Here is a 12,204-nt window from a genome sequence, read left to right on the forward strand (position 1 = left end):
GAAACACAATTAACTTCGATGTGCCTAAAAAAATTATTAAACTACAACTGAGCCCTAAAATTGAGTTTAGGTCGCTGGTTTTATTAAACAACGATAATAAATTATTTATTATCGTTGATTTTAGTAAGCAACGATAGAGCATATTTCTCTGAGCTCGATGACACTTTTCCGTGCACCAAAAGTTAAAATTTGATAAGAAAGATTGATTTTTTATGAAAAAATAATAATCACTATTTTTGGCATGATTTCGAAATAATTATGGTTTACTATCAGGACTTGACTCATCATAATTAATAATAATAACATTTGAAAATTTTACAATTTAACTCGTCTATAAATATTTTAACTACGCAGAAAAAAAAATTATGATAATATTCATCAGGAAATGGTGACATATTTTGTGTCAAAAAATTGTGTAACATTAACATTACATCAGGAATTGGTGAATTTTCATCAGTTTCTAATGAATATTCATCAGGTTCACATTTTTACACATTTTTTGAGTAATATTACTCGAAGAATAGGTAATATTGAACCAACCAAACTTCCAACATGCCAAAAATCAACTTTTTTTTACTGTGTATTGTAACTATCCTTTACTTGGAAATCAACATTCATATTTTGTATGTAATTATAAAAAAATTAATATTAAAAAAAAATATTACATCTGGGAATGTTGACAGATTTTGCGTAAAAAAAAATTAAATTTACAACAGAAACTGGTGAAATTTTCATCAGTTTCTGTTGAATTTAACATTTTTACCCATTTTTTAGGGAAAAATAATCAAAACCTAATTTTCAACCCTCTTTTTGACCGCATCCGGTAGTTGAAATATCGGTAAAATTCAGATCGGTAAACCATCTGTCAAAATGAACACAATTTTACCGAGTTTCGGTTTTACGATGAACTATAATGAACTTAATCAAAAAATTTAAGTGTGTAACCCTGGACGTTCGAAGGTTAAATTGAAGAAATGAATAAAATTAATGGATGCATCAGAAAATTGTACATTTCGAAAATTGGTGCAGTTTAATTGGCAGGATACCGAGATACATTTTTTTAAATCACAACCAGGTTTTTTGGAGCCATACACAATGTGGGGAAATAGTCATGAGTCATGCTTGAGAAAATACTTTACATGACGATGTTTTTTTTAAAATAATACAAGAAAAACACTTCTGAGACAATTTTCAAAAGCCAACAATCACTAATCAAAACGATTTTCTCACTTTATAATTATCAACTAACTAACTAACTTAATTCGAAAATGTCCTGTTTGGTTTGTTAGAAATTTCAAACAGGTCAAAATTCAGAGATTTAGGCCAGTTTTCATTTAAAAAAAACATAAATATAAAACATTCCATCAAACAAATCATGTCGAGCAAGTTTTCAACAGATCAGCATGACAATCTTTAAATAAAATGATCTAATTATTCATAAATTGCTTTATCTACATAATGATGTTTTTTAAATGTTTAAGGTTTAGTCAGAAGAACATTCATAAGAAAAAAATTAAGGAATAAAAAGTAAAAAAATCGCTTAGAAAATCGTTCTTGCCAGTTATGGTAATATGAATGACGTAAGCATGCTAAGGCATGTGTTTTTGGCGTTGATTTTCTTTAGAATGTGGATCAGTTGCCAGAACTCCTTTTGCTCTGTTGAAGTTTGCGCATGCGCATTTCAAACATAGATAAAAAGAATCAAGTTTTATCTCTTATCACTTAAAAGGTATTGTTCACAGCTTGTGTCATTACATCCATAAACGGAATATGTTTAACAAATTTTTGAATTAAAGTTTACTTAAAAGGTTATTCAATTCCAATTGAGCTTCTAAAAACTAAAAATAAACTATGTGAATTCAAATAATTTGATAATATGCAAAATTTACACTTCAACTGAATGAAACTTTCGGTGCACACAAACGAAAACGCATTTTTCACTTCTTAGCAGAGTGAGCATTGCTGCAAAAGTGCTTATGTCATTCATTGTCTTTGCGAATTATTTTCATTTCTTTTAAAATTAAATAATCTGCATCCGAGAGCTTGCCTACCCGCAAAACCCATTAGTGCATACCGCTCATCGTACAAAACGCAACGAATGACATTATTTACCCCCCTACCTTTTCCTCCCAATTCACAAACCCCAAACCCCTGCCATCCCATCGAAACCCATCGAAATCACCAGGTTGGATGTAATGTTTAAAAAAAGCTTGACCAGGGCTGGGGCCGCGCGATCGTTTTGGGGACCAAGGTTTCCGACTACCTTGAGGTGTTTATTTTCTATGTGTTTTTTTTTCGCTGCGTGTTCTCAAGTCCCTGTCTGTCAAGCAAACAGAGGAAACCGCCGGAAAAAAGTCTATTTTTTGCGCGGTGCGAATACACTTTTTTTTCTATCGCGCGTAAATTCATCAAAAAGTCAACCTCACCGGTCGGTAGCGGAATGTTTATAGAAGCAAATGCATCATTAGTTGTACGAGAGATGGATTTATGTTAGGGCAGCAAGTTGCATCCTGGGGAAGAACAACAACCAAGGGATCAAATTTCAGAACGAATGTATTTTTAAGTTTTTAATTTATATTGGTATTGCAAGTCTTTCAAGCAATATTTTATCAAATTAAAAAAACATAATTTTGCAGCTTGATTTTTTTTTTGTCTGGGGTTATAGGGGAAGATGGGGCAAGACGACCATATGGTGCAAGAGGAACAATCGCTCGTACGGCCGTAATTTTTACAATTTTGATTATTTCCAGTATGAGGAATTGTTGCTAGCAATGCAATTAGCTGATTCTACTACCACATAACCGCCAAAACGACGTAAACGCCACGGGGCATGAGATTTAATGAAGTTTTTTTCAAAACCTTTGTTTTCTTATAATATTTGGAAAGTACAAAATAAGGCTTAGGGTGTGTTCTCATAACTCCAGAATTGACGTAAATTCGCAAAAGACGTCTTTGAATTAACGTCGAACCGATTGGTTTGTGTCTTCGGAAAAAGTAAACCGCTAACGTTTTTTATAGCGGAAACTCCGCCAGATGGCAGTGATCGCACATTTTCTGTAAATGCTTAGCTTTTGAAAACGACGAAACTGTGGAATAATTTTTGAAAGTGACTTATATTTTTAAAGCCAAAAATATAAAAATGACAATTTAACTGATCCGGGTGATTGGGGTGTTATTCCGACTGCTTAATTTGCGTTTAGATTTTCCATAACCATGAATGTGTCGTTAATCGTTCAAACAAGGCATCAATCGTTCAAACAAGGATCATCGACCAACGATTTTCAATTCAAGTCTAAGTTTTGACTGATGGGGTGGTTTATGCCAAACTGATGTTAGTAAGTATCAAAGAACTCTGGGTGAGACCGGAGCCAACATTAATTTCCCCGTCAATGAGTTTTTTTTTGTCTAAAAAGCATTTTTGGTATGCGAACTCCATTTTCAGTTGATTTCTAAATGATTTTGTTATTTTCACAAAGTTTCAGTATAAATTATGTGTTTTTATGATAAAGCATAGGTTCAGAGTAAAGTCAGTTCCTTTGTTGAATATGTATTTGATTGCACCATTGCACAGGCTAAGTCAAATAAATGATATATATATTTTCTTTTTTCGCATTTCGGTAGATATGAGTTCTGAGACAAGCTTTTTGAATTTTAAGAGGCATATATTTATTATATTTCATCAATTTTCAATACAAAAGCACCGAATTATTGGCAAAAACGTATATGAAACAGCTATAAAAATTTACCCCAAGGACGGTAAAAGTTATGCATTTGTTTTTCAAAAATACTATGTTTCATTTACCGATGATCTGTATTTTAAAATTGTGTGAAAATATTCTCTCGAACGATTTGCTTTGCAGTAAAACATTTGTTAAAATTCCCTGAATCCAGGCCAAACATATGTTAATTGGTGTATTTTCATTGTAAAAAAAACTATCCGGCCCGCATGGCCAAAGGTTGGACACCCTTGCTATATGATTTTAAATGCAAATTAAAATTGCTTACTTGTTGATGTTAACTTAGCTACATTTGCAGACGATTTGATAAAAAAAAAATACACATTATTCGGCAAAGTCGATTTTTTTATGGCAAACTATATTTGCGACTTCCATAATGGAGACTTGCATGCAATTTACGTCCGACGTTAAATCATTCACGTCACGACGTCAATTCAAGTGAAAGACGTTTTTAGACCTGAAACGGTTCTTCCACCTGGAAAGTTTGAGGTGGAAATTTTCAAGTTTTTCCGGGAAAATCCTTACAAAAACAACCAGGGCTGAGCTGTACGATTTTGAACTAGTTAGTCGCTGTTGGCGGGTTTAGGGCGCCAATGTTCTTGGCGCTTCTCCTCGTAGGGCGCCTATATTTGTACAAGGGGCGCCAAGTGATGAGCGGGGGGGGGGGGGGGGGGGTGGAATATGCTGTTCGTTTTTTGATTACACAAAAAATAACAGCTACGTTAGCAAATGAAAAAGTGAGTTTCAGAAAGACACATCAATTTTATCCATTTGCCCTTTCCATTAGGTCCCTGCACTAATCATAAAATGTTGTTTGACAAACAAACTGCAACAGTTATTTAGCAACAGTACGAGTATGAATCCCCTATTCGGATTTTCATACAAACATTTTTCATTTAAAATCAACATTATTCTATCTCAAAATAACATTTAAAACTTTATCAAGTTAACATTACTGTACCGTCAGTTTGTCTGACTATGGGTCAAAAAACGATTCACTTCTCATTACTTCTTACGAACAAATCTAATCTAATCTATCTAATCTAATCTAATCTAATTACTTCTAACGAACAAAACCAATTTAAATGATAGCGAAAAAGCGAAGGATTGATCTTAGATAGTTTACCAACATTTTCCAAAAATATGATGGAATTTGATGAATCGTTGAAAAATTGAAACTAAAATAATGCTCTAATACGAAGCAATGATCTAAACAAGTAACTCAGCAGTGTTACTCTTTCAAAGGAATCGATCCATTTCAAAGAAAATATTACAAGGTTGATTTTTTGAAAAATCATTTTTGGTGAAAACCGTACCCCACATATATAAAGCTGCCAAAATCGCGGGTTTTGTTCTTGGAATGTGACATTTTCAGCAAACGTTTTTTAGATGTATCCTACTCTACCCTTTAAACATAATTAAGTTTCATTGAAAAGACTGAGAAATTGCAAATTCCATAAAAAAATCATTTTGACCCGATTGCACCCCTACTAAAGGTAATTTTATTAATGATTTGGCAAAAATAGCCACTCCAGCCGCAATAAATTAAATAATCGCAGCGAACAAAAATGTATATCTCAAACACAGATCAGACCCTGATATACCATAACACCGGTCATTGTATGCTAGCGATGCATAAAACGAACAGTGTGAACAGAGCGAACAGCAACGTAGCAGCATCTAGAAAAAGGAAAGAATCATCAAAACGGAACACGTTGAAGAGCACTGCTAGTTGATTCAAAACAAACGCGGCAGCGTTTCGCGGCGCAACTTGGCAACTTAGCAAATTTGCAAAATGCAAAGTTTCTCTTGGGCCCTGCTGAGGGCGCCAAATGGTTTAAGGAGGGCGACATTTTTGTTAAAGAACTTGTTAGTCGACGACTAACCTCGACTAACCTACAGCTCAGCCCTGATCTCCCTTAGGCTCTTTTTTTTTAATTTGCAAAAATGGCATTTTGGGCGCCCTGGGGCTTCCTGAGGGGGCGCTTTATCTTTTTCAAGAAGGCGCAGCACAAATCGGCAACTTGGCAAATTTGCAAAATGCAAAGTTTCTCTTGGGCCCTGCTGAGGGCGCCAAATGGTTTAAGGAGGGCGACATTTTTGTTAAAGAACTTGTTAGTCGACGACTAACCTCGACTAACCTACAGCTCAGCCCTGAAAACAACTTCAAATATCTTTTTCAAAGTAAGCAAGCATTTTGACAATGATTTTGGATGACAAAAATGCGTGAATTGGTGAAAAACTATTTACGTCTACAGATGAACCGGTAACGTCAATTCAACGACGTGAATTCAGGAGTTATGAGAACACACCCTTAGGGTTCGATTTAAGGCTCATTTTATCAAAATGCTATTTTTCCTAGATCAGTAGTGTCCCTACCAATGACTTGCACCTATTATAAAGTATGATTTAACTTTTGGCTATTTTTGTAGAGAGCTTTTAAAAAACCTTGTCCAGGTGGGGCAAGTGTACCATATGGATTTTTATTATGGAAAAAATACGAATTGCTGCAACATCATATTTTATTGGGAAATAAATACATAAAAGTACTTAAAAACTGATAAACAATTGATAAAAAAAAAATCCGTACAAAATATAGTGATATTATGAAAATTTCCTTTTTTTCATCTAAGTAATTATTTTTTTTTAATTAAAGAAACGTTTCAAATACATTCTAATCTGATGTACCTAAGTGATAACAGTTCAATTGTTAGCAAATTAACATGTTATTTCATGCATTGTTCCTCTTGCCCCAACGGGTTGTTCGTCTTGCCCCACTAGTTGAGAAGAACGTACGGAAAATCAATTTTTTTAAAATCAATTTTTTACATTAAAAAACAGGATTTTTTAAAAACTTCTTCTATCAAAGTCTTAGTCAAGACCTGGAATAAGATGATTATAAAAAAATCCGACAGATTTTTAACGTTTTTGATGGGTTATAACGAGCATTTCCTTAGCTTGTTACACTTGCCCCACTTTCCCCTACAACAAAGTTCTTCTCTTTGGAGTCCGGCTGTGTGAATTAATTGGGCCGCGCATTTGACTCACAATCCAGTGTTCGAAGGTTCGAATTTCTTAGCGGTATAATATCGGTCTCAGGGGAAATATACCCTTTCTTTATTCACCTATCTTCGTCATATGGAGAGTTTGATGCTCGATTATAGCTCCAAAAATACTATTTAGGCTATAAACTTACCAGCAACAGCACCGCCTCGAGTAAGCACGCAAATGTATGCCACTTACTGGCCAAAAAGATCAAATTTAATGCACTTTTGATCATAATTTCTATTTTGCGAGACCATTTCTCATCATTTTGGTGGCACACACATCCACACGTAAGATGAGTGCTTAACTGCTTAAAGAAAGTCGCCATCAATATCTTTTCACTTGCGCTAACGTTTTCAAAGCGCTTACGATATGAAATTGCTTCCAACTACCTGCAACATGTTCTTTTGAACATTAGTTAGTCAATTACTGAAAAGTAATCCCGAAACATGTAAATAATTAGCAAGCGCCATCAAAAAAACAAACACACCAAGTCATTTGACGTTTGACTTTTGACGACCCATTCCAATCGAAGGCTGAAGAAAACCGAGCGAGAAGCGAAGGCAAAGAAAGAACAAAGGGTGGCCACCGACACCACCAGCAGCGCCTGTTGGAGTGAGCCAGTGATGCCAGGAAACTTTCTCTCTAAATGCTACTTTTCGTGAATGTTCGCTTAAAATTTCATCAATTTTGGCAGCACTAAGCAGACCCTAAAGAGCGCTGGAAGAACAAAGAACTAAGCTGAAAATAGGAAAATGGACGTGGCCCAATGCATTCTCGTCTGATTAGAATACATCTGGGAAATATTTTTTTTAAATGCTTGTAAAAGGAATAGAATAACTTTTAGTAAAAGTGATAATAAACAGAAATGTTCACAAAAAGTTGCTCTACTCGTTGGTGTACTTGGTTTTAGTATATTTCAAGGAACACTCCAGATTATCCAGCATCATTCAAACCAGACCGCTTATGAGGCTTAAAATGGTTTTATTTCCCCTATATCTCAAATCTACAAAGTCATAGGTCATCCGTTTCAATCATCAACCAACAAGCGTCCTGATGAGTCAAGCTCAATCAGAATCAACTTTGTACCAATCACCACTGACAGCAAATGAATCACTGTAACAATCCTTTCACACACAATGTAACCTGCCGGGTCAATTATCGACCCGATCAAACGGTTGGTCAAGCGGCCTATGAACTGCGTGGGTCACCGACTTTAAATTTAGCGTCAAGCCACGCCACCTTTTGTCATGGTGCCAACTCTACCAGAGCGCGGTGACTAATCACGTACGTTCTTTGCTTCTTTCTAGCAAGCAGACCAGCATCGAAATCGAGCAGCTGAATGCCCGCGTCGTCGAGGCCGAGACCAAGCTGAAGAGCGAGGTCATGCGCATCAAGAAGAAGCTGCAAATCCAGATCACCGAGCTGGAGATGTCGCTGGATGTGGCCAACCACACCAACATCGAGCTGCAGAAGACCATCAAGCGCCAGTCGGCTCAGCTGACCGAGATCACGGCCCACTACGACGAGATCCAGCGCCAGCTGCAGTCGACCGTCGACCAGTACGGTATCGCTCAGCGCCGCATCCAGTCGCTGACCGGAGAGCTGGAGGAGATCCGCGTCAACTACGACTCGTCGCTGCGCTCGAAGCGCCAGGTCGAGGTCAGCCTCGAGGAGGCCCAGTCGCGCATCAACGAGCTCACCGTCAGCAATGCCAGCTACGCCACGCTGCGCAGCAAGCTCGAACAGGAACTGCAGACGCTGGCCGCGGACTACGAGGAAGTCACCCGCGAGCTGCGCGTCAGCGACGAACGCTACCAGAAGGTCCAGGTAGGGCGGACTTGTTTGATTAGAGTTTGAAGATGGTTTTTTACATTTTGTCTCGTCTTCATAGGTTGAGCTCAAGCACACCGTTGAGCTGCTGCACGAAGAACAGGAAAGAATTGTCAAGATTGAAACCATCAAGAAGTCGCTGGAAGTCGAAGTCAAGGTAACGTAGCTAGGGACCTTATAGGATGTTCCGTTCTCACTAACCACCTGCTCTTGTCCACAGCAACTTTCAATTCGTCTTGAGGAGGTTGAGGTCAACGCCGTTGCCGGAAGCCGTCGCATCATCAGCAAGCTGGAGGCCCGCCTGCGCGACATCGAAGCCGAGCTGGAAGGCGAGAGGAATAGACACTCGGAGACCATCAAGATCCTGCGCAAGAAGGAACGCTCCGTCAAGGAGGTGTACATCCAGATCGAGGAGGACCAGAAGAACATTCAGCTGCTCCAGGACGCCCTGGAGAAGGCCAACCAGAAGATTGCCGCCTACAAGCGCCAGCTGGTTGAACAGGTTTGTAGCAGTACAGTCTCAAGTTCCAAAAGAAATTGTGCCTAAACAAGTTCTCCTCCCCCATTTCCAGGAACAATGCTCGCAGCAGTGCGTCACCAAGGTGCGTCGCTTCCAGCGCGAACTCGAGGCCGCCGAGGACCGTGCCGATTGTGCCGAGAGCAACCTGACCATGGTCCGTGCCAAGCACCGCACCTTCGTCACCACCTCGACCGTGCCCGGATCGCAGGTCTACCTGGTCCAGGAATCCACCACCAGAACCGTCAACGAGTCGTCTTAAGGCATAAGGCGTGTGGGACGGATGTGCTCTCTCCAGAACACGTCCTGATCTATATGCAAACACCAGGCCATCCGGAAAACTCCAAAACGAACCGCGGGATGGCCAAAAGCGCACCAAAAGATCTTTCATTTCTGTTATAATTTCCGTTTTTCGTTTCGTTAATTTAACTGTTAAACACGTTTTGTTTCATTATGTTTCCCCATTTGATCAGTCTTCAGTTTCTTTTTCTGTGTAACTTTCAGTTGACCTCCTTTTCCAAGACACAAACACACAACACAAACGATCAATGAAACAAAATAAAACATTATAATCTCTTTATAAAAAAAAAACGACAAACACACACAGCCCACCTGTGTGAAGGAAGCGGGGCCCAGGTGGAAATTGTCACACCGCACACGCACCATCGTGATCGTGAAGAAATGTGAATCTCTTACAAAAAGAAAGGAAAACAAAAAATCAAAAGAAGAAATAAAACGCAAATATATACTAAAGCCGCCCAAAAAGGTTTATCTCGATCACCTAACTAGATGAAAAGAAAAGAGAGAAAGATTAAACTAGAGAACGTGAGGAACGTAGCACCGCGATGAAACAACCAGAAGAAAAATACCGCCTTTATGATATAATTACTAGCGATCAAAGCCAGAGAGCAGCAGCAGAGCAGTGGAGAGAGAGTTATAGGAGGGAAGAAGATCAAATCATTATATTACTTTTGTATAATATAAATCTTTGTAATAAATAAATATTATTAAACCAATAAAAAGTCAGAAAATAAGAAGATAGAGTCAAGTGCATGATCGAAATGAGAAAATCTCCATGCAGCGTGTTTCGACCAAATGGCAGCACCATATTAATTTATTTCAGGAGCAAAAAGTCCTATGAACAGTAACATGATATTTACTGCGAGAAGTGGAAACTAATCTAAGATTGATTGCAACATATGATGTTGGACATTTGAATAAAATTTTGTTTATCATTCTTGGTTTTAATTTGCTTACGAAAGAATTTCCTCGAATGAGTTGCTTCAGAACTAAGTTGTGCCCTAAAATGCCGGAAAATTTCGGAACATTCGTCAAGGGAATAACCCGCTTTGCTTTACTTTTACTGCCCAACAACCCCTTGGTGACTTCCGGATGCTTGGCTTGCGGTAGAGTTGCGCCAGCTCGTGGTTCATCCTTCTCCTCCATACAATGTTCTCACGCACGCCGCTAAAGATCTTCCTATAAGCACTCGCCGTTCGAAAACATCAAGCGCTTGTAGGTCCTCCACAGTAGGCACCACTACCGGTGATGATGCGCCCCTGAATTTCCCAGCTGCAGTTGTTGTCCGACGTTACCAACGATCCGAGGTACACAAAATCCTCCACAACCTCGAACTCGTCGGCGACGATCGTCACGCCCGGTCCTATGCGAGTACTAAGGGACTCGATTTCTCCTACCAGCAGATACTCCGTCTCCGCCACATTCACCCTTAATCCAACCTTCTTCGCTTCCCGCTTACATTCAGTGTACTTCCTATCCACCTCCTCGAACGTTCTGCCGACAATGTCCATGTCGCCGGCATAGCAGATGAACTGATAATCGTGCACCGCATGTTGAAGCGCACCCGCCAGTCATAACACATATTACACAACATATTACTCCCTCTTTCCACTCCTTCGGTAGCTGTTCTGTGTCCCAGACCTTGACTATCAGCCGGTGTAGACAAGCCGCCAGCTTGTCCGGGCCCATCTTGACGAGTTCCGCACCGATACCATCCTTACCAGCTGCAGTCTTGTTCTTTAGCTTCTTGGTGGCATTCTTAACTTCCCACATCGTGGGTGCTGGCTCGTCCCCGCCGTTCACCATACCGCTGACGTCGTCTCCCCCGTCGCCCTGGTACTCCGCCGTTCAGGTGCTCGTCAAAGTGCTGCTTCCACCTTTCGATCACGTCAAGCTCGTCCGTCAAGATTACCCCGTCTTTCGGCTCGCGGCATGAAGCCAGTCCGGGATTGCCTAAATTTCTTGTAGAACTTACGCGTTTCGTTGGAGCAATACAGCTGTTCCATGTCCTGGCACTCCAACTCTTCCAAGCGGTGCTTCTTATCCAGGAAGAGATGGGTTTGGTGTCTTCGCAACTGTTTGTACGACTCCTTGTTCCCACGGGTATTGTGCAGCAGCCACTTGTCCCGCGCTGCTTTCTTCTCGTCCCAAGTCGCCTGACATTCCTCGTCGAACTCGGTCCACGTACCCGATGCCGCTGCGTTGATGGCTGCTTCCAGCTCACCCTCGTCGTTTGTATTTATGCGTGGAAATGTAATTTTATACACAAACAACAATTATTTTGAGTGTTTTGCACCGTCTTGAAACTTTCTATTGTTTAAAAATAGTCAAAATAGAAGTTTCGACGAGTCTGTCATATGACACGAATTGAATGAGTGTAGCTCATTTTTTCATTCCCTAAAAGTCGAATGACAAAAACAAAAACCTTTTCTAGAAAAAGAAAGCAGATCTGTTGCAAACAAACCAACTTCTATGGCACTCAGATGTGTGAATGTGTTATTAAATTTTCGACTAGAAAGACTTACTTGTTTTGAAAAATCATGAAGTTTGACAACTTGCCTTTTTAACTGGAATAAAGGGGGCATTGGGGTGGGTCTCGTGGCGCAGGGGTAGCGGCTTCGGCTGCCGATCCCGATGATGCTATGAGACGCGGGTTCGATTCCCGCCTTATCCACTGAGCTTCTATCGGATGGTGAAGTAAAACGTCGGTCCCGGTTTCTCCTGTCTCGTCAGAGGCGCTGGAGCAGAAATCCCACGTTAGAGGAAGGCCAT

At 39.7% G+C, this 12,204-nt stretch overlaps 2 protein-coding genes across 2 annotated transcripts in view; both read left to right on the forward strand.

Annotated features, from left to right (window-relative positions):
• The window catches only part of LOC120430336 (paramyosin, long form), a 40,413-nt gene extending 30,044 nt beyond the window's left edge, over window positions 1-10,369 (forward strand). The window contains exons 7-10 of the mRNA XM_039595437.2: window positions 8,093-8,612; window positions 8,677-8,772; window positions 8,836-9,117; window positions 9,188-10,369. Of these exons, the coding sequence (XP_039451371.1) occupies window positions 8,093-8,612; window positions 8,677-8,772; window positions 8,836-9,117; window positions 9,188-9,394 (1,105 nt within the window). The 3' untranslated portion in view covers window positions 9,395-10,369. The remainder of the gene's footprint in view (window positions 1-8,092; window positions 8,613-8,676; window positions 8,773-8,835; window positions 9,118-9,187) is intronic.
• LOC120431867 (coatomer subunit epsilon-like) overlaps window positions 1-12,204 on the forward strand; it is a 379,780-nt gene that overhangs the window by 290,270 nt on the left and 77,306 nt on the right. The window lies entirely within an intron of this gene.

This window comes from Culex pipiens, chromosome 3, assembly GCF_016801865.2.
Source record: "Culex pipiens pallens isolate TS chromosome 3, TS_CPP_V2, whole genome shotgun sequence".
Lineage (NCBI taxonomy): Eukaryota > Metazoa > Arthropoda > Insecta > Diptera > Culicidae > Culex > Culex pipiens.